The sequence below is a fragment of the Anomaloglossus baeobatrachus genome, chromosome 6, assembly GCF_048569485.1.
Source record: "Anomaloglossus baeobatrachus isolate aAnoBae1 chromosome 6, aAnoBae1.hap1, whole genome shotgun sequence".
NCBI lineage: Eukaryota > Metazoa > Chordata > Amphibia > Anura > Aromobatidae > Anomaloglossus > Anomaloglossus baeobatrachus.
In genome coordinates, this window is record NC_134358.1 from 549272557 (window position 1) to 549295618 (window position 23062).

The 23062-nt window shown below is 46.7% G+C and overlaps 1 protein-coding gene across 1 annotated transcript in view; it reads right to left on the bottom strand.

The window, feature by feature from the left end:
- The window catches only part of CALCR (calcitonin receptor), a 314575-nt gene that overhangs the window by 95508 nt on the left and 196005 nt on the right, over positions 1-23062 (bottom strand). Inside the window, exon 5 of the mRNA XM_075315660.1 lies at positions 6754-6866. Within this exon, the coding sequence (XP_075171775.1) occupies positions 6754-6866 (113 nt within the window). The remainder of the gene's footprint in view (positions 1-6753; positions 6867-23062) is intronic.

Consider the following 23062-nt stretch of genomic DNA (forward strand, 5'->3'; position numbering starts at 1 on the left):
GATGACACATGCATGACACACTGATGACACATGGATGACACACTGATGACACATGCATGACACACTGATGACACATGGATGACACACTGATGACAGATTGAAAACATTGATGACTCATGGATGACACACTGATGACACATGGATGACACACTGATGACACATGGATGACACACTGATGACACATGCATGACACACTGATGACAGATGCATGACACACTGATGACACATGGATGACACACTGATGACAGATTGAAAACATTGATGACTCATGGATGACACACTGATGACACATGGATGACAAACTGATGTCACATGGATGGAAAACACGGACTGCACAGTGAAGGCACATGGATGACACACGGATGGAAAACGCTGAAGACACACTGATAACAAACTGATGGCACACGGATGGAAAAAAACTGGTTGCATACTGACAACACAAGGATGACACACGGATGACATGGATGGAAAACACTGAAGACACATCAATGACTCACGGATGACAAACTGATGGCAAACGGATGGAAAACACTGATTGCACACTAACAACACAAGGATGACACACGGATGACACACAGATTGAGAACACTGATGACACACTGATGACTCACGGATGATACATAGATAACACATGAATGGAAAACACTGAGGACACACTGATGACTCATGGATGACAAACAGATGGCACACGGATGGAATCTCTGAAGACACCACTGACATTTTCCTGAATACTTATTTTATACAGATGTGTGAAGGGGGCCTGAGGGAGTGTCCCTGATACCCCTCAAGTCTGTGAAAACCCCCTTATTAATGACCGCCACAAACCCCCATATTAATCACTGAAACTAATACCACCAGAAAACTCCACATTAATCACCGGCACAAACCCCCATATTAATGACTGCTACAAATCTCCTTATTAATCACGGCCCAAAACCCCAATATTAATGACGGCTACAAACCCCCATATTAATGACGGCCACAAACCCCCATATTAATGGTGACCCAGATGCCTCAAATAACAGTGGACGTGTGACGCCCTGGACTATCCAGGTCGTCCCAGGTAGTCATACACCACACCACACCCCCCTTCCAGTTAGGTAACACCAGCCAAACCAAAATCCTTGTCACCACCCTCCAGGTTTGATGTCCACACCAGGGGGGCGGAGCCAGGCGGTTGACTCCGCTCACCGAGGAGTCCACAGGCCTGGAGGCGGGAACCTAAGTAGTCAAGTTCAAGTTGAAGCATCAGAGTAGTTTCGACAGTGAAGGAGGGAGGTTGTGTCCAGAAGCAGACCTGTGTCCAGGCCTGTCAAAGACTACTCCGGTGGCTGGGTTGCAGCTCAGTCACCATTGGCAAGGAGGCAGACGGTGGTGGCTGCCTGCAGGAGACCGGGAATACAACTGGTGGAACCAGGGCCGGATTATAGGCAGGGCAGACGGGGCTCCAGCCCAGGGGCCCCCACCAAAAGAGCTTTTAAGGGGGCCCCCACCATACTTGGCACCTGTCAGCATTTTTTTTTCTTCACACCCTCTCCCCCTCCGTAAAGACAGTCTAATAAATCGGCTGTGTTTTCGGGGGGGAGGCGCGGGGTGTTGAAGCACCGCTATTTATTTGTATCTGCGTCTTGAAGACGCAAAAACAAACTGCGGGCACAGGACGCTGATTGACACCGGAAGTACCAGCGGACGCTTGTACTTCCGGGGTCAGGTGTGCTAATGCTCCCTGCTATGTGCTGCGGCCGTACCCAGCGAGGGGCGGGCAGCTGCCCCCCCTCCCCTCTCTCCCCCTCCCTAGAAGCAGGGGCACGGTGTAGTGCGCTGCTGTATCTGCTGTCCCCGCTGCGCTCCTCTACACTGTGTGCATGCCAGGCACACTAGCAGGAGGCAGCGCGCTGTGCTCTGTCGGCTCTGCTGTGTGCTGTGCTCGGCATGCACCCAGTGTAGAGGAGCGCAGCAGAGCCGATGACCGCAGCTTCCTCTTTCCGTTCCTATTCAAATGTATTTGCATCTTTCAGACGTAAATACATTTGAACAGCGCGCCGGGACCCGGCCCCGCCCCCGACGTGCAGCAACGTGATGAGATCAGCACCTTGCTGACGTCATCACAGTGCTGCAGGCGCCACACAGGGGACAAGAGGAAGCGAGCGCTCCATGAAGGAGCTGAAGAGACAGGTGTAATTAATGGGGATGAGTGAGGAGGGGCTGAGGACACAACGGTGAACATTTGTGAAGGAACACAGCTCTGTGACAGGCAGAGGAGGAGTACTGTATTCCGAGGAAGGGGGGAGGAGTGTGTAGTGATGGGGCAGTGTAATTTGTGTGTGTAGGGGGTGATGAGGGTTGTATTGTGTGTGGGGGGAGGGGTAATGGAGGGTGCATTGTATCGTGTGTGTGGGGAAGGGTAATGGAGGGTGCATTGTATTCTGTGTGGGGAAGGGTAATGAGGGGTGCATTGTATTGTGTGTGGGGGAGGGTTAATGGGGGGGTGCATTGTATTTTATGTGGGGGGAGGTGTAATGGGGGGTGCATTGTATTCTCTGTGTGTGTGTGAGGTGATGTGGGGTGCATTGTGTGTGTGTTTGTGAGGTGATGTGGGGTGCATTGTGTGTGTGTGTGTGAGATGATGTGGGGTGCATTGTGTGTGTGTGTATGTGTGTGGTGATGTGGGGTGCATTATGTGTGTGTGTGTGTGTGTGTGTGTGTGAGATGATGTGGGGTGCATTGTGTGTGTGTGTGCGAGGTGATGTGGGGTGCATTGTGTGTGTGTGTGTGTAGGAGGTGATGTGGGGTGCAGTGTGTGTGTGTGGGGGGCTGCATTGTAGTGTGTGGTGATGTGGGGTGCATTGTGTGTGTGTAGGAGGTGATGTGGGGTGCATTGTGTGTGTGTGTGTAGAGGGTGCATTGTAGTGTGTGTGTGTCAGAGCTGTGTGTGTAAGAAGCAGTACTGTGTGTGTGTATATATGAATTAGAGCAGTCTGTGCGGCCCCCCCCAGAACTATATGGGTCCCCCAGAGCGCTATGTCACCCATCGCAGTAATGAGTACACCACCAGAGCTGTTTGCCACTCCAGTAACGTCTATGCCCCCTGCCCCTCCTGTGATGTATATACAGCAGTGCTGTCAGTGTGCAGTCATGTCTGTTAGTGACAGCCATCGTGAAACACAGCCACATGTCCTGAAGGAGCTGGACGGAAACAAGCGGGAGAGGTGAGTGAGGCTGCTGGCGACTTCCCCATATTAATACCTGTAAAGGCTCATGCACACGTAACTGCTGAATATTCTGCAGCGATTTGACAGCACATGTGCGCGTCAAATCGCTGCAGAAACACTGCATAATGGATTCAGTTTTTCTGTACAGAAAATCCGATTTCATGCGCTATGGCTGCTGCCCCCACCATAGACAGAGTGGGAGCTGCATCCATAGCGCACGGAATAATTGACATGCTCATTTTATGAACGCACAGATTTGGGTCAACATTTTAGCACCCAAATCACTGCGTTTATAAAAGCTACGTGCGCGCGTATCATGCACAATCTACATAGCTTGTATAGGGGACGCAGAACGCATGCATTTACACTGCAGTGCTATACACAGTGTAAATGCATGGAATTACACAACGTGCGCACGACCCCTAATGCGTCTGTGTCTGCATATATGTCAGTGTATATGACTGTGCATATATTTGTCTGTTTATATGTATTTTTCTGAATTTGTCTTCAAATATGTATATGTATGCCTGTATGTGTGTGTGCGTGTCTGTGTGTGGATGGGGTCCACTGAGACTCTTTCACCCGGAGGCCACAAAAACCTGGAGCCGGCCCTGGCTGCCTTAACATTGGGATCAGTAAAAAATGTGAGTAAAGCTTTACACTCTACAATATATCTAACAATGTGTCACGTCGTAAGTGACGCACATCCGGCATCGTTAGTGATATTGTAGTGTGTGACAGCTACGTGCGACCCTGATTGTGCGTTAAAACGTTGATCGCTGACACGTCGTTCATTTTCTAAAAATTGAACGTCTGGTTGTTCATCGTTCTTGAGGCAGCACACATCGCTCCGTGTGATACCCCGGGAACAATGAACTGCAGCTTACCTGCGTACTGCCGGCAATGCGGAAGGAAGGAGGTGGGCGGGATGTTTACGCCCCGCTCATCTCCGCCCCTCCACTTCTATTGGCCGGCCGCTGTGTGACGTTGCTGTGACGCCGAATGTCCCTCCCACTCCAGGAAGTGGATGTTCGCTGCCCACAGCGAGGTCGTTTGGAAGGTACGTGTGATGGGGGTAATCGTTTGTGCGACACGGGCAACAAATTGCCTGTTCCGCACATATGGTGTGATCGCATACGAGATCGAAATGTGTAAAGCAGCCTTAACTCTACTTTCCGTGTATAAGTGACGGCTGTGAGTGATCCTGGACTTTGTCTGTATTGTAGTACTGTAAATCTGAATGTGGCAGAACAGGATAAATGTTCATTGGATTTCTATCTAAATGCTACAGTTCGCGCTCTACTGTTATGGCTAAAAATGTTAACGTTATGGGGCCCCCACCAGATTTTCTGCCCAGGGGCCCCCACCAACCTTAATCCGGCCCTGGGTGGAACCATAAGGGACCGGGACAGGATAGTGGCCTGCCGGAACCAAACCGGGGAGCCAACTGGATTCTGGAGCACCGGGCAGGGTACTCAGACCCAGTACAAAGCCCTGAACCGACAGGGCCGAGTCGAATCAACTGATTGCGGGCTGGACTTAAGGACCTACCCCACACAAGTCCCTTTAGAAGACAACAGCCCAACCATACTGGGTAACGCCACCGCCAAGGCATAGAGACCCAAGGGGCCAGGGTCTGCGGGCAAATGGGCTCCTCTGGCAAATACCAGTCGGGGAGCGGACTACCGGTGCCTAGGCACAGGAGTCAGAACATTCACATAGAGGTGCAGGAGAAAGGTGGAGACCACCAACCTAATCTGGAAGAAGCTGCAGCCGGCTGCGGGCCCCGTTCATCACTCCGTTTGGTTTACCAGCGACTCCAGTGTCTTGTGTCAGAGTGAGTACACCAGTGCCATCAGGCACTGCACCGCGACACTTCACCCTGCACCCCGGCCCTTTCCTATCGGGCCCCGGGACCACCAACAACCCCTACCCACGGAGGGGTCAACACCTAGCTGCGCCATTACATGGCTCCCGGAATCCCCGCACCTTCACCGCAGTGGTGGCGTCACGAACTGTCATTCCAAATCAAACACCCAAATCCCCGCGTGTAGCACCAACTCCCTTACAGAGCGACGTGACCCCCGGGTCCGTGGGAAGCTTCAGTCACCACCCACAGTACGAGCACGGATCAGAGCGTCCCGGCGGTCGCAGCCGAGCCCGCGGGGCAGTACAGAAGTCGCAGGTTTTCCTTTAAGAGGAGCAGGACCCCAATCACTGCCTGCCATGGAAGCACAATAACCAGGAGAGCCACAGGACCCCGAATACAGAGACATACAAACCCTCCATATCAGTGTCTGTGTGGCGCCCCTGACCTGGTCAGGCACCACTGAGTACTGCACCCATGCTGGGGACAGTACAATACAGGTAATCCAGAAGGCTGACCGGGGTGTGGAACACAGGCGCATAGTGATCAGGTCTCACACATGTACCCATGAGAGGACCCCTGGGGATCCCAGGAGGGGGCAAGCCTTCACCTTCACTGGAATAGTGGAGGGGGTAGAGCCTCCATCTCCTCTCAAGGGGTGTGGTAAGAGAATCTGGTTGCTAGGTGGCGTAGGCAAGAACAGGAGAGGAGGGGCAGTGAGTCAGTTAGAGCAGAACTCCATAGGGCTCAGTGAGGAGCAGACCTGTGGGGCTGTTGCTGTCTAACAGCGCCCGCGCAGTGGCTACAGACGGGGGAGAACGGTCAACTAGGAGTGCTACCTGAAAGCCAGCTTCAGCTAGAGAGTGCACGGAGTGGGAAGTAAGGAGACTGCTAGAGAGCACCAGGCCCAACCGGGCGGCAGATCCCGAAGCGAAGATAGATCCAGCTTTCTTCTGCTAAACCTGCCGGTGTGGGGCTCTCAAAGCCCACACCACATCACCACAAAAGCCGCAGCCACGTAACCGCAGTGAGGGCCCATAGGTCATAGGAGGCAAGAAGCTGGAGTGGCCTGGTCCGGGGAACAAGCATACGGCGAACGAAGGGGAGAGAGGCTGCAGCATCTTCCCTGGGTGACCCCCATAGGGACTCAAAGTCGGGGTCACCCCAAACCACCAAGGGCTAAGGAAGGCGAGTCAGTAGTCACCCTCATAAAGTCAGCCTGAAGGATACCTGGTTCCCACCTGGTTCATCTCAGCTACGCCCGGGTTACTCACCCTGCCACCTGAAGTGAGTAAAAACCCTGAAAGACATCCTGCCTGTGTGGTCATTCTGCGACTTGTGGTACTACAAACCTACACAGGGCCCTGGGGCTTGCCTCACTCTCAGGAGGCTACTACATCTAACTGCACACACCATCAGCCCCAGGCGACCCTCAACCTGCAGTGGCGGTCCCTACTGGCCGCAATACTGAGAGTGGCGTCACGATCAAAACAGAAGATTTCCTACCAGTGACGGAGATCCAGCAACGTGGAGTCCCTGAAGGTAACGCACCGATACCGACACAACACCTGTGGGGCTTCACATCTGCACTGGGGAGCCCCAGTATCATTATCAGCAACAGTGCCCCCATAACCACAGGATCAACGCACCCCAGTACCAGTGTCGGCCTCCTACCTTCAGCTTCTCCTTGGTAAAGCTGATGCACATGGTGTAGTTGGACCAGGTCCTGTTACTTTCCGGATGTTGGAACCAATTTCCCTTCTCGTCACAATATTTTGAAGCCTTTTCTGTAAATCAGAAAATGAGTTTAGTTAGTGACTGAAGTGTAACGTGAAGACCCCAGTGCAAAATTTTGGCACCACAACCATGATGCTTTAAAAATTCTGACACCTTCAGGGGCAATTTTTTCAAGTGAAACATATGTATTTGGGGCTAAAAAATATATATTTTATTAAAAAATGATTCTGGATGCAGAATGAGTTATCTGATATTCTATCAAAAGCGCTTTTTTTTTTTTTTCACCGTTTAGATAAAAGTAAAACTATACATGTTTGGTATCTACGAACGCGTACCGACCTGAGGAATCATAATGTCTTTACCAGTTTTACAATATAGTGAACATGGTAAGTAAAAAAAAATCCCAAAACAACTCGGACAATTGCACTTTTTTTTGCAATTTCACCGCACTTGGATTTTTTCACGTTTTCCAGTACAATATGGGGCAGACTAGTACTCGTGCTGCAAGAAACAAGCCCTCATATGGCTATATTGACAGAAAAATAAAACAGTTATGGTTCTTGGAAGAAAGGGGAGAAAAAAAACAACAACAGGTGGTGAATGGGTTAATGCAAATTGTTTAAGAAAAAAAAAATGACCTAAATTTTTTAAAAAGATTTATGTCACACAAAAATACATTTTAAACAACTGGTTATTTTCCAATTATAATTTCTCTTAAAAAGAAAAAAAACAATTGCTTTCTTCCAAGAACAGCGCCACCCCAGTGCACAAGTTGTATGTGGAATTGCACCTCCTCCTAATTCACTTTAATGGAACCGAGCTGCAATATCAGACACAACCCATGGACAGCCGTGTTTGTCTAATGTTGTACAGCCCATTAAACAAGACGGTTTGCTAATAATATCAGTACTATCATCATATTATTAATAAAGAGAAATAAATCATTGCAATTGGTTAAAAGTAATAAAATTCCTATCTACGACAAATGTGGTTGTAATAGCCGGCGGGTGTTTTCAGTCCGTGACTAACTGCAGTATGAATGGCGGTTAATGCTTCAGATGTAAGGTCGCAGCGCTGACACAATACACACTTATCACACACAGTTATCATTAGTTGGTGTTAGACACGGCAATAATCGGCCTTCTACTAAAAGTGTGAGCCCATTCCATAATAAGATTCAAAATTTAAAAATAAACCGACTTTATAACCAGTTTTCTTTTAAAATGTGTTACCATGGTAACAGACTACAAACCCTCTGTAGTCTGATCCTTAAGTCACAATCCATTTTATCTATCCTCTATGTCTTCTTAGGCCGGAGTCACACTTGCGAGAGACTCTTGCAAGTCTTGGATCACATCACCCGGCATGGCTTGCAACTCTCTAGACAGGAGCATCTCAGCTGCATAGAAATACATGCAGCTGACCCGCTCCTGTCAGGAGAGTGTGTGGCCATGCAGGGTGATGCGATGTGAGACTCGCGCGAGTCTCTCGCAAGTGTGACTCCAGCCTTACAGAGGGCAGATCAAAGTATTGTAGTGCGCCTGCACAAGACCTCAATGCTGGCTAGTGTGGATGAAGTAGGACGCGTCATGCACACAGACTTCAGAAGTAGGAGGACCAAGACGGCCGAAAAAGGAGGCGCCGGTATCGGAGAATGGAGACGCCCATTCAACTAGTCTGCACCGCACAGCCCCTTCGGTGAGTATTATTAAGTGATTTTTATGTTGTACACAGCGGCCTGGGCTCTTATATACAGTATGTTAGAATGGTGTATATAAGAGCCGACTGGTGGTGGCCGCAGCTTATAGTCTAATCTGGTGACAGGTTCCCTTTAATCCTACCTCCATCTCTAACCCTATCACTAACCTTAACCCTACCTTAATCACTAACCCTATCTTCATCAAATGGAAAATCAAGGGTTTCCATGAGGTCTTTATACCTCCCTTTCTCCTTTGGGGGAATGAGAGTCCCTAACGTGGCCTTATATCATAAAGAAGTAATTCTGGATGCCACTCGTGATTGGTGGAGAGGCTCTGATGAACATACTGTAAATGGTTTTAAATTGAATCTGAGGCAATCCGGAATTATACCCCCAGGAGATATCTAGAAGCCTTGATGTTAGATTCTAAAAAAATAAAAATGTCTGCCCCCCCCTGGCTACTGGCTGCTGTTCAGTATTATTGGCCCTCTTGGGGACACTCATCTCTTTGAGGTCTGCTTAAAAAAATTTCGATCTGAGGTTTAGAGGCCATCATCCCGGATTTAAATTTAGTCCAATGTGAACACAGAGGCTGGTTTCCTTTTCTGATCTATTTGTGGATCGCAGCCTCTCTTAATTTTCAGACATCGTTTCGAAATTTTCCTTACCTTCTCATTCATTTTTTCAATACCTTCAAGTAAGGTGTATCAACCAAAATCAAACCCTTATTTGTAGCAATTTTAAATCTTTTTTTGGATAAGTTCTTACATAATCATTCGAAAGATGTTAAGGGGTTGGATTTAGTCTATAAGTTCTTAAATACCCTCATCGGTAGAGGTGGTCTTCCATACATGGCCAGATGGGAGAGGGAACGTTCTTGCTATCCTCCCACCTCGCTTTGGCATGCTGCCTCAAAGTGGGTTTTGAAGTCTTCAGCTTGTCTTAATCATATTGAGCCGATTTAGAAGATTCATACGGGTTGGTATATTACACCATCTAAATAAGCAAAATTTTTTCCACATTATTCCCATCGTTGCTGGAGGGACTGCTCACAGGAGGGGACACCTGGCCATATGTGATGGTCGTGGCCCAATATTGGGATTAAGTTTTTCCAGATTATTCCTCTCGTTGCTGGAGGGTCTGTTCACAGCAGAGGACTCCTGGCCATATGTGATGGTCATGTCCCAAGGTGGCCCAATATTGGGATCAAGTTTTTCCACATTATTCCTCTCGTTGCTCGAGGGGCTGTTCATAGGAGGGGACTTCTGGCCATATGTGATGGTTGTGTCCCAAGGTGGCCCAATATTGGGATCAAGTTTTTACAGATTATTCCTCTCATTGCTGGAGGGGCCGTTCACATGAGGGGATGCCTGGCCATATGTGATGGTCGTGTCCCAAGGTGGCCCAATATTGGGATCAAGTTTTTCCAGATTATTCCTCTCGTTGCTCGAGGGGCTGTTCATAGGAGGGGACTTCTGGCCATATGTGATGATCGTGTCCCAAGGTGGCCCAATATTGGGACCAAGCTTTTCCAGATTATTCCTCTTGTTGCTGGAGGGGCTGTTTACAGGAGGGGACTCCTGGCCATATGTGATCGTTGTGTTCCAAGGTGGCCCAATATTGGGATCAAGTTTTTCCACATTATTCCTCTCGTTGCTTGAGGGGCTGTTCACAGGAGGGGACTCCTGGCCATATGTGATGGTCGTGTCCCAAGGTGGCCCAATATTGGGATCAAGTTTTTCCACATTATTCCTCTCGTTGCTTGAGGGGCTGTTCACAGGAGGGGATGCCTGGCCATATGTGATGGTCGTGTCCCAAGGTGGCCCAATATTGGGATCAGGTTTTTCCAGATTATTCCTCTCGTTGCTCAAGGGGCTGTTCATAGGAGGGGACTTCTGGCCATATGTGATGATCGTGTCCCAAGGTGGCCCAATATTGGGATCAAGCTTTTCCAGATTATTCCTCTTGTTGCTGGAGGGGCTGTTCACAGGAGGGGACTCCTGGCCATATGTGATGATCGTGTCCCAAGGTGGCCCAATATTGGGATCAAGTTTTTCCAGATTATTCCTCTCATTGCTCGAGGGGCTGTTCATAGGAGGGGACCTCTGGCCATATGTGATGGTCGTGTCCCAAGGTGGCCCAATATTGGGATCAGGTTTTTCCACATTATTCCTCTCGTTGCTTGAGGGGCTGTTCACAGGAGGGGACTTCTGGCCATATGTGATGGTCATGTTCCAAGGTGGCCCAATATTGTGATCAAGTTGTTGATTTAAAAACCAAGGTGGTAAAGGTTAAAATCTCTCCTTTGACACCATTTTATTTATATAGCTGAATGATATCAGAGAATACTATGTTGCCGATTCTCCTTCCTTTCTTCCCCTCCCTCCTCTTTTTTTTTTTCTTTTTTTCAAAATTTTTGGGTGTGTTTATGTTTATTCTATGTTGTAAAATAAAAATCTATTAAAAAAAACAAAACAAAAAACAAGAGGTGAATGGGCAATCTGCTCAGAAGGGCATTACTGGCTCCTAGCGCTTCCTGGCGATTTACGCCACAACCCAAATTCAATGATTATGACATGATTCCATTGGTAATGTTGTTGGTATAATTATAAAAAATATCTGCATGAGAAGATGTTTCCCATAAAACGCACCACAACGCTGTTCGAAACGCATCCAATGGTGGCAAATATCGTTCCCGAGGTTGCCCCAAATCTATAGTTTCTACCATACATTTCCTAAGAGACTTATGATATAGACAATGATATATGGTAAAAAAATAACGGAATGGTATAATTGATAAGCCGATAACGGCTCGTAATGAGTGACGCCATCGCTTGTCTTTAGACCTTACAAGGCTCCATCAAAGAGCAAAACAGTTCCGAAGTTTATTGCTGGGAAAGTCTCGTTTTATATCAGAGAAGGTTTTATTCTCGGCCTCATTTTTCATAAAGATCATCCTCACAAATAACATTTCCCTTCACCCCTGGCTATAATTAAAATGTTGATAGGTTCTGCTGCTCCTTCACAAACAGCATTGCCGGCCGGCTATGTGCCGGGAATATATTATAGGCTCACTGATGGTATTTTACTGCGCGCGACTTCTAAGGGAGCTCAATCATGCGGAGTTTATGCATTCATTTGTTTTCTCCTCCGAATGGAAAAGGAGATCAAATTAGAAGGAAGGTCTTCGATGTAGTTGAGCTTGAGTAATAGGCAATAGTGGCGCTAACTGAGATAAACATTAATAGTTTTATAGATAGATCTACGAATTGGCAAAAAAAATAAAATAAAAGTCGCGAAGGGCGAGTTAATTCGGCAATTTTTGATGGAAACCAGATGTTGAAATTATAGTCGAAAGGTCAGCTCAATCGCAATAACGTATCACAGACCCGGATCATTTATATTTAAATAATAGATGTAGATAAATTGGGTTGTGTCGTAAGGAGGTTTTACAAACGCGTTAGGATCTGTGGAGACTACAGATTCCCGCACTCTGCTTTCTAACTTCTCTGATGTCTGTGATCCGTGCAGGCAGAAGCAGGCGTCAACTCACAGACTTGTAGTTCGTAGGCAGGCTAGCAAGATTAATCTCTGTTGAGCTGCTTGTTAGTCTCCTTTGATCACATGTTGTGGGTAAGCCAGTCACATTCGCTCCCCTCCTATGTATACTGGCTGCACACTTCCTTTAATGTCAGCTATAGCTTCTCTATACTGGTCTAGTGAGGTGTCGTGATCCAGACTTACTGGTGGTTGTAGTGTGACGCCCTGGACTAACCAGGTAGTCACAGACAGGCCCTTGCACAAACACCCGTCCCCCTAAAAAGGTAACAGCAGCCAACCTAAAAACCTTGGTCACCCCTCTCGGGTCTTGACATTCACACCAGGGGGTGGAGCCAGGCGGTGGGCCATGCCCACCAAGGAGTTCGGATAGCCTGAGGCGGGAAAGACAGGAGGAGTTGAGTGTTGGAGGTGAAAAACAGAGGAGTTGAGTTTTGGAGGTGAAAGAGAGAGATATTGAGAGGAGTAACCGTCTGACAGGGGTCTGGGTCGCAGCCTGGACACCCTTTGGCCAGGAGGCAGACGGTGGTCACCGCCTGCAGGAGCCGGGAAGACGGCCTGGTGGAACCGTAAGGGACCAAGACACGGTAGTGGCCCGCCGGTACCGAACCGGCGAACCGACTAGAAACCAGAGCACAGAGGGGGGTACTCAGACCCTGAAACGAGGTCCCGAATCCACTGGACTAAGTTAATTCACTGATTGAGGTCTGGACTTTAGGTCCTTTCCCAACCAAGTCCCGACTGAAGACAACAGCCCAACAAGGGGGATAGAAAGCCACCGCACAGGCAGAGAGATCCCACAGGCCAGCGTCTGCAGGCAAACGGGCTCTCCCGACACACACACAGCCGGGGAGCGGACTCCCGTCGCTGCAGCGCAGACAGTCCAGAGCTACAAAACAAGGTACAGGAGAAAGGCGGGGACCACCAAACCGGGTGGGGGACCAGACGCAGCCGGCTGCGGGCACCAACCACCATATTTTTGGTTTACCAGAGACTCCGGTGTATCTGTCAGAGTGAGTACAACTGTGCCCTCGGGCCGCGCACCGCCCCACACCACACCAATCCGTCCGCACCCTCACAACCGGGCCCGGGGACCATCAACCCCTACCCACGGAGGGGTCAAAACCTGGCTGCGCAACACCGTCCCCGGGGGCCTAGTAAACAGCAGTGGTGGTGTCTACATTCACCACAACCCGTGGGTGGCGTCACGAACTTAACCTACGTCACGGCCGTAAACCTAACCCCTACGTAGCGCCAGCATCCTTTCAGAGCGAAGTGACCATGGAGGGGTCAACACCAGGCTGCACAACACCGTCCCCGGGAGCCTAGTTAATGGCAGCGGTGGTGTCCACACTCACCACAACCCGTGGGTGGTGTCACGAACTTAAATTCCTAAACACCATGGCCCCGGCCGTGAACCTCCCCACCGAAACCCCTCACGTAAAGCCAGCTTCCCTTCAGAGCGACGTGACCCCCGGGTCTAGAGGCGCTCGAGCCACCCACCAACGAGCCCGGATCCGAGCGGCTCGGCTGCAGCCGAGCGCGGGGCCGTACAGTAGTAATTTGCTTCTGCAAGCAGTTGTGGTGTTAACTCTTGTTGCATTTTTGTTGCTGCCTTCCTGCTCTTGTTTTTCTCTTTAGTTTCTTACTGTTTGTTCCTGTGAGTTTACAGTATGTCTGAAGATTGTTGTGGGGTTTTTTTTCTGTCTTAATCTGTGTTGCCATCACATTCCTTGTCCCTTCCTTCCATGGTAGGGTGACAGCTTAGTTCTGGTCAGGAGAATAGTAAGACACGGGACTCTGGCATCTCCACCGTCAGGAGTAATTTGGAGTTTAGGGATAGCCTAAGGTCTCATAGCGTGAGGGATAGTATAGGAGCCCCTTGACCCTCGCTGTCCTACAGTCACATCGTGAGAGGTTGGAAGAGTTCCTGTCCTTACCTCAAGGTCAGTCCGGACCTCCATCTCTTTGTGCCTTCTGGTGGAGCCGGACTGCTCTTGCATAATGTGGATTATCTTTGAAATGAGATTAGCATTCACTACTATAATACTTGACCAATGTGAAGAAAACATTTGACCCAACCATCTTCATTTCAGGTAGGCTCCTGGAGAAATAGGTGAGCTCCAGACTCTCAAAGTTTAGAGAATTCTCCTGGAACTTTCCCAGAAATTAGTGACTCTATAAACCTGTTTGTGCACGAAGCTGCAATTCTTCATCATCAGCCCCAGCATCCAGTCACTCATCTTCCTCACAATGGAGTTATCATGGCCACCTCTTCTGGCTTTAGGTTTAATTACATCAACGACACAGAAAGAGATTTCCCTACAATTTCCATGATGGACCTCATTAATGAGTCTGGCCAACGAGATGCCCGTTTACGTCAGATGTCACCCAGATGTTCTCTCACTCTCCTTCTCATTTTCCTCTTGGTCTTTCCTATATAGTTTAGTGGACATGTGCAGGTAGCCATATAGACCAGGCCAAGGGTCCAACAATTTTAGAAGACCCTGAGGAAGAACATCTTACCCATTGATGCACTCGTAATAGATTTACAGGGTGACATCCAACCACATACACAGCCATCACAGCAGGAAAAGAAGCCATTACTTCTCCTAGCTGGTGGGGGATTAATGCTAGCTGGGGGGCGCCCTCTGGTCAGGGGGTTTAATGCTAGCAGGGGGCACCCTCTGGTGGGGGGGTTAATGCTAGAGGTGGGGGGCTAATGCTAGCTGGGGAGGTTAATGTTAGCTGGGGGGTTATTGCTAGCTCGGGGGGTTAATGCTAGCTGGGGGGCCCACTGGTGGGGGGTTAATGCTAGCTAGTTGGGGGTTAATGCAAGCTGGGGGGCCCACTGGTGGGGGGTTTAATGCAAGCTGGGAGGGGGGCACGTCCCTGAGCCTATTGTTTCTTTTACAAAAACTATGAACCAGACAGTCTTTTAATGATAGTTCTCTCCTAAAGGTAAGGCTTGGGGTTGCGGCGATAATACTTCTCAGATCTTGGTCTGTCCGTAGGATGCGCCAGTGTTTCTTGGACATTGGTGATTGATGTCATCCATGCTGGAACGCACATCACCTACAGATGCATAACTATACTCTCTTCCTGTCCGATCTATATATGTGCTCCACACTGGAACTCAATTTGTTTGACGGACGTGAGAGGAAGGAGACTTGGGCTATTTCATGCTCTCCGTGCAGTCCTTTAGTGATCGGTAGACGCGTGTGTGCATAACTCATATGGGGACAAAACCTTTTTTAGGCCTCTTTCACGCATCCATGTATTAAACGCACGTGTGCGGCCATCCATCTTTCCTTGATTGTGTTCTACGTATGCTGTCCGTGTGCTAGCCGTTTGACATCCGGATAGCACACGAACAGCATGAGCTGGTAAACTTACCTGTTTCCAGCACTGCTGTTACTTCCGGTCAATGCAGTGAATATTCATGAGCATAATGAGCGGGCCCGGAAGCAACAGCAGCACAGGAGGTAGGTAAGTATAAGAATCATTTTTTATTACGGGACAGTTGTTTTCTCTGGTATAGGTCACACTGTTGTCACACGGATCACATCAGTGTGCAGTCCGTGTGACACCACTATCCTCGGGTGTAAAGCCTTCGCTGTTACGTAGACTGCATTTTTTGATGCGCTATCATGGAAAGGACAGTATCTGTGTATTTTCTTTACATAATAATAAAAATGTTTTTATCCTTTCTTTTTTCAGGGTTTTATATATTTAAGTTTCCTAACACCATATGTGACAGAAGCTGGCTTCTCCGATCGGTTCTATATCACCATTTAAATGCCACTGTCAATCTATGACAACAGTGTCTAGATGGCGGAACGGCCTGTATTCCCGCAGGTGCCCATTGACCTTAACCCACCCCCTTCGGGACAAGATCACTGTATGCCGATGGGATATTATAACATATTGGGGCTTGCTAAAGGCCCCCATGGCTGCCATGTTAGTCCTCTTGTGGTAAGTCAAAACCTGTGATTCAAGACCCCTATAAGGACTGAAAAATATTTTGAAAATATAAAAAAAACCTTACAAATTTGAATCGTATATCAAATAATTATATTTGGCATCATCTCTTCTGTAAAACTCGGATCCATTCATATATAAAATTATTATTAAGGCTAGTTTCACACTTGCGCTGAATGGTATCCGTTGCATTGCGTTGTGTGACGGATGCAACGGATGTGTTGCATATAGTGGCACAACGGATGCAACGGATGCTGCAAAACAACGGAATCCGTTTTGATTTTTTTTTTTTTTTTTTACAGTTTTACCGGCGGCAGACTATTGTGAACGATCAGCTGATCACTCCCAGTAGCCGGCCGCCGGGTGATCAGCTGATCGCTCCCTGCAGCCGGCCGCCGGGTGATCAGCTGATCGCTGCCTGCAGCCGGCCGCCGGGTGATCAGCTGAGCACTGTCACTTGCCGGCGGGCGGGCGCTCAGTTGAACATTCGGCCACCACGAGCCAAAATAAAGTTTGTGATTTAAAAAAAAAAAGAAGAGCATGCGCAGTGAAATCCAGAGGATTCCGCTGCTCAACACAACGTTACATGCTGCGTTCCTCCCGCTGGGCGGAAGCAACGGAGCGTCGCCCAGCGGAAGCAACGCAGGTCCTTTTGGTACAATCCGTCAACCATACAAGTCTATGGGAAACAGCGGAATCCGTTAACGGATTCCGCTGTTTTCCAAAAGGGCGGATTGTAACGGAAGGAAAAGAACGCAAGTGTGAAAGTACCCTAAATAAAGACTGCATAAAAAATAAACTGCATAAAGACGCAGTGAGCAAAAACGCAGCAAAAAACGCACCAAATCGCGGCATAAACGCGTGCGGTTTTTGCCGCTTTTTTTGCCGCGGGTGCGTTTTTGTGCGGTTTTTGCCGCAAAATGCACAAAAACGCAGCGTCAAAAAAACGCAGTGTGTGAACCTAGCCTAACTCGTATAGTAAATGCTAGCAAGCGAAACAAAGTGAAACCTTGTAATTTTGCACCATATTAAAAAAAGGGTATAAAAAGCAATGGAAACTTTGTATGTACCCCTAACATCATAACAATAAAAACTGCCATGCAATAAAAAAAAAAAACCCATATAGCTCAATTAACAGGAAAATAAAATGTTAAGCCTCTCTGCAAATGTGGACACAATCTACATAGATAAAAATATTTTTACATAGACAAAAAAAATAAAAAGTGATGGCTCAAAGACGAAACGGGAAGAAAAATCAAAAGCACAAAAATAGAAATTGACGACGGAGGGAAAAGATTAAAGTTGACGAGAATGGAAAATCCAAAGGACTGGTGTCTTGCAAGTGGAAGTGAGACAAAGGGATATTATTATTATTATATTATTATTATTATTATATTATTATTATTATTATTATTATTATTATTACTTGACCCTCCTTTCTTTCAGACAAGATTTAAAATAAAGAATCGTGTGTGTCCATTTTTGTTTGGGGGAAAGAAGTGTCAGGGCATGTCCTTCCCTTATGATGAAAATGGAAATGTTTCTATAATGTTAGCTGCGGGGGTTTTTGTATGGTTTTGGCAAAGGACTGCCATACATTATGGGCCTGCAACAATTTTTTAGGGTCTTCATAAACAATTATAGATGGTTTTCCAATATTAGTCTATATAGTATTTCCCTTATATGTTCACCGGTCCTATGTCACATGGAGTTTTGTACAAACTTTGCCAACTGTCGGGGCGGCATTGAGCTCTGTTCAGATTCTGACACTCTGCCCGATTGGTTGGTGTCTGGCACCATCACAGACAGACTCGGGTGTTGACCTGCTGTGTGCTGATTCATAGGCAGGCTAGCAAGATTTAATCTCTGCTGGTCTGCTTTCTCCTTTGGTCACATACTGTGGGGAGGCATCATATCTGCTCCCCTCCCATTTAAGCTGGTTGAAACCCTCCACCCATGCCAGCTATAGTTTATTCTATTATTCACTCTGGCTCCCCACCTTGAGAAAGCTTGACCTCGCGAAACGCTCGTCGGATCACTCTGGCTCCCCACCTTGAGAAAGCTTGACCTCGCGAAACGCGCGTCGGATGGATATCCTGGGCGCTTCTTAGGGACTTCACTGAGCTTTTCGGACAGCGTTTTGGCTTGCAGGACTTGGAGCACATTCTTGGAATACTTTATTGCACTAGCACTTTAGGTAAGAAATTGTTGTTAAATACTTCATGTGCCCCTACAGCCCTCGGTCCATGTACTGCAATTGTACATTGACTTTTATACTTAGGTTATAACCTCACCACATTTTTCTCCACACCATCTGGAGGAAATTGTCGTGCTGCAACTCCTTTACCGTTTGATTCTGGTATTGCAGGCTACACTCCCACCATGGTTTTCCCCTTATTGTGCGGGGATCCCATGGTGGAATTTAGTGCTGCAACCCTTCTCACTGTCCCTGCTCTGTACTATCCTTATTTGCCTCTGTCTCGAGTTCATTTGGTGAACAGCCCCTATCTCTTATAACCATTTATTTCACAATTGATACACTTCGGTTGGCTGTCCTTATTCTACCATACTCATACATTGGCATTCTGTCCCTCTTCCATTTTATGGTAGTGTACCACCATTTTTTACTTGTCCTGTGTTGTGTATGTCTCAATAAAAGTATTTGTATTTTTGCACTTTACTCTTGTCCTCCTGTGTATCATAGTTTATTCTATGTTGGTCTGTGAGGTTTGGTGTCCCAGACTTAACGTTGACAGTTGTGCCCATTGTTTGATGTGGTTGTATAGTTTACCCCTGTTATTTTGAACTTCCTTCCTCCTCTTCTTTTTCCTTCTAAACCTCTTATTATCTTATATGTGTGTGTGCATGCTATGTGACAGAGTTTTGGTTTCCCCTTGTCTGTCTTTAACTGTGGGTTTCATCACACTCCTATCTCGACCCTCCCTGGGAAAAGGGGGAATCAGATCAGGACTGGTTAGGCACAGGGCAGGAAGGCGACTCAGGCCTATCCACCATCAGGAGTATCCCTGAGGTTAAGGATAGTATAGGGCTCCCTAGCTTAAGGGACAGCTTAAGAGCCTTGGTTGCCTGCCATCCCAAAGTCATCGTGACATCCGCCACGTATTTGGACATGGGCAACGTTTGGACATGGGTTTGCTGGAGACTCTGTAGAACACCATGATACATATAGGGCATACCTATGCTCCTTTAGCAGGCAGTGCCCTTTTTATATCACTATTTCTCAATCCGTGGAGACAGGGACCTCGCCTAAGGTCCGAGCAACTTAGCGTCATGTACAGAAAACTTTGTAAAGAGTATGCTTTTAGGGACATTTCAGAAGGCGTATAAGGTGACCGTGAGATATGACAACTCTCTCAGAAGAAAGTGAGATTTTCCCCTATTTTAGGGAGCCCTTATTACAATTCTACAAAATTTGGCAACTTTAGACTTTTCTTGCAAGATGTTATTCCAAAGTTTTCACCATTGCATCATTTGTTCCTACTTATGACTAGTACAGTCATATGAAAAAGTTTATTGTACTAACAGAAAATGTGCAATCCGCATTTAAACAAAATTTGACAGGTGCAAAAGTATGGGCACCCTTATCAATTTCTGGATTTGAACTCTCCTAACTACTTTTTACTGACTTACTAAACCACTAAATTGGTTTTGTAACCTCATTGAGATTTGAACTTCATAGGCAGGTGTATCCAATCATGAGAAAAGGTATTTAAGGTGGCCACTTGCAAGTAGTTCTCCTATTTGAATCTCCTATGAAGAGTGGCATCATGGGCTCCTCAAAACAACTCTCAAATGATCTAAAAACAAAGATTATTCAACATAGTTGTTATGGGGAAGGTACAAAAAGTTGTCTCAGAGATTTAATCTGTCAGTTTCCACTGTGAGGAACATAGTAAGGAAATGGAAGAACACAGGTACAGTTCTTGTTAAGCCCAGAAGTGGCAGGCCAAGAAAAATATCAGAAAGGCAGAGAAGAAGAATGGTGAGAACAGTCAAGGACAATCCACAGACCACCTCCAAAGACCTGCAGCATCATCTTGCTGCAGATGGTGTCAATGTGCATGAGTCAACAATACAGCGCACGATGCACAAGGAGAAGCTGTATGGGAGAGTGATGCGAACGAAGCCGTTTCTGCAAGCACGCCACAAACAGAGTCGCCTGAGGTATGCAAAAGCAGATTTGGACAAGCCAGTTACATTTTGGAAGAAGGTCCTGTGGACTGATGAAACAAAGATTGAGTTGTTTGGTCATACAAAAAGGTGTTATACATGGAGGCAAAACAACACGGCATTCCAAGAAAAGCACTTGCTACCCACAGTAACATTTGGTGGAGGTTCCATCATGCTTTGAGGCTGTGTGGCCAATGCCGGCACCGGGAATCTTGTTAAAGTTGAGGGTTGCATGGATTCAACTCAGTATCAGCAGATTCTTGACAATAATGTGCAAGAACCAGTGACGAAGTTGAAGTTACGCAGGGGATGGATATTTCAGCAAGACAATGATCCAAAACACTGCTCCCAATCTACTCAGGCATTCATGCAGAGGAACAATTACAATGTTCTGGAATGGCCATCCCAGTCCCCAGACCTGAATATCATTGAACATCTGTGGGATGATTTGAAGCGGCTGTCCATGCTCGGCGACCATCAAACTTAACTGGACTAGAATTGTTTTGTAAACAGGAATGATCAAATATACCTTCATCCAGGATCCAGGAACTCATTAACAGCTACAGGAAGCGACTAGAGGCTGTTATTTTTGCAAAAGGAGGATCTACAAAATATTAATGTCACTTTTATGTTGAGGTGCCCATACTTTTGCACCTGTCAAATTTTGTTTAAATGCGGATTGCACATTTTCTGTTAGTACAATAAACCTCATTCCAATCCAGAATATTACTCAGTCCATAAGTTATTAGATATATGATACTGAAATAGCAAAAACCCACATTGTTATAAAGAAAAAAGGTTAACATTAATAGGGGTGCCCAAACTTTTTCATATGACTGTATCATATTTATCCCCTCAACCTGTTATTTATGCTAATTCTATTATAGAAGCATTTTACTTAGTGACTAGAAGGACCTATGTGATGTCATACCCATGTGACCAAAAGGGGCGGGGCTTCCACTATCATAGCTGATACCAGGAAGCAACATTTTCCTTTTGGTTGAGGCCCCGCCCCTTCTGGTCACATGCATATGACATCAGCACAGGTCCTTCTAGTCATTCAGTAAAACACTTCTATAATCGAATTAGAATACATTATAGATAGGGGGAGAATGGACAGGCGGGGGGCAGGAATCAATATGAATACCCACCCCATCTATTAGCTGCTGCAGCCACTGTCATTCAAAAAGCTGTTTATTTTACAAATTTTACTTCCTTGTGTTTCAAAATCTATATATCCTTGCTGACAACTAAAGGTATGTATAGAATCAGCCTGATAGTGCCAGTGCAGCACTGTATGTATAGAATCAGCCTGATAGTGCCAGTATAGCACTGTATGTATAGAATCAGCCTGATAGTGCCAGTATAGCACTGTATGTATAGACTCAGCCTGATAGTGCCAGTATAGCACTGTATGTATAGAATCAGCCTGATAGTGCCAGTATAGCACTGTATGTATAAACTCAGCCTGATAGTGCCAGTATAGCACTGTATGTATAGAATAAGCTTGATAGTGCCAGTATATCACTGTATGTATAGACTCAGCCTGATAGTGCCAGTATAGCACTGTATGTATAGAATCAGCCTGATAGTGCCAGTATAGCACTGTATGTATAGAATCAGCCTGATAGTGCCAGTATAGCACTGTATGTATAGAATCAGCCTGATAGTGCCAGTATAGCACTGTATGTTGTTTTGTTTTTTCTTCATTGAATTGGTCGGTGGTTGACCTCCACCTTGCTATGCACCCCAATTTGGGATGTATTCCATCTGTCTAGATTTTGGCGGTTGGTGACTGTTCACATTAAGTCATCAGGCTTTGTCCACAGGCTATTTACTTCATGCAGCATTTGCTTGGACCTTTCCCGCCCACAGCCATGACTCAGTCATGGGTACGGGATTGAAATAGACCAGGTGAGTGCTGCTAAGAGCAGTTCTACTATTCATATGTGAGGCCGTATGGCACATTTTATAAAAATATTTTAGTGTAGGACTGCCTCAAATGAGATTTGCCGTGACGTGGCGAGGCAGCTCAAGAAATTGCAATTTTTTGCCAAAAATCTCAAAATTTTTTATAATAAGTACAGTTTGGAATGTTTAGTGCTGAAGTGCACATTTGGTGCTGGCTTTTTGTTTTTTCTTCATTGAATTGGTCGGTGGTTGACCTCCACCTTGCTATGCACCCCAATTTGGCATGTATTCCATCTGTCTAGATTTTGGCGGTTGGTGACTGTTCACATTAAGTCATCAGGCTTTGTCCACAGGCTATTTACTTCATGCAGCATTTGCTTGGACCTGTCCCGCCCACAGCCATGACTCAGTCATGGGTACGGGATTGAAATAGACCAGGTGAGTGCTGCTAAGAGCAGTTCTACTATTCATATGTGAGGCCGTATGGCACATTTTATAAAAATATTTTAGTGTAGGACTGCCTCAAATGAGATTTGCCGTGACGTGGCGAGGCAGCTCAAGAAATTGCAATTTTTTGCCAAAAATCTCAAAATTTTTTATAATAAGTACAGTTTGGAATGTTTAGTGCTGAAGTGCACATTTGGTGCTGGCTTTTTGTTTTTTCTTCATTGAATTGGTCGGTGGTTGACCTCCACCTTGCTATGCACCCCAATTTGGGATGTATTCCATCTGTCTAGATTTTGGCGGTTGGTGACTGTTCACATTAAGTCATCAGGCTTTGTCCACAGGCTATTTACTTCATGCAGCATTTGCTTGGACCTGTCCCGCCCACAGCCATGACTCAGTCATGGGTACGGGATTGAAATAGACCAGGTGAGTGCTGCTAAGAGCAGTTCTACTATTCAT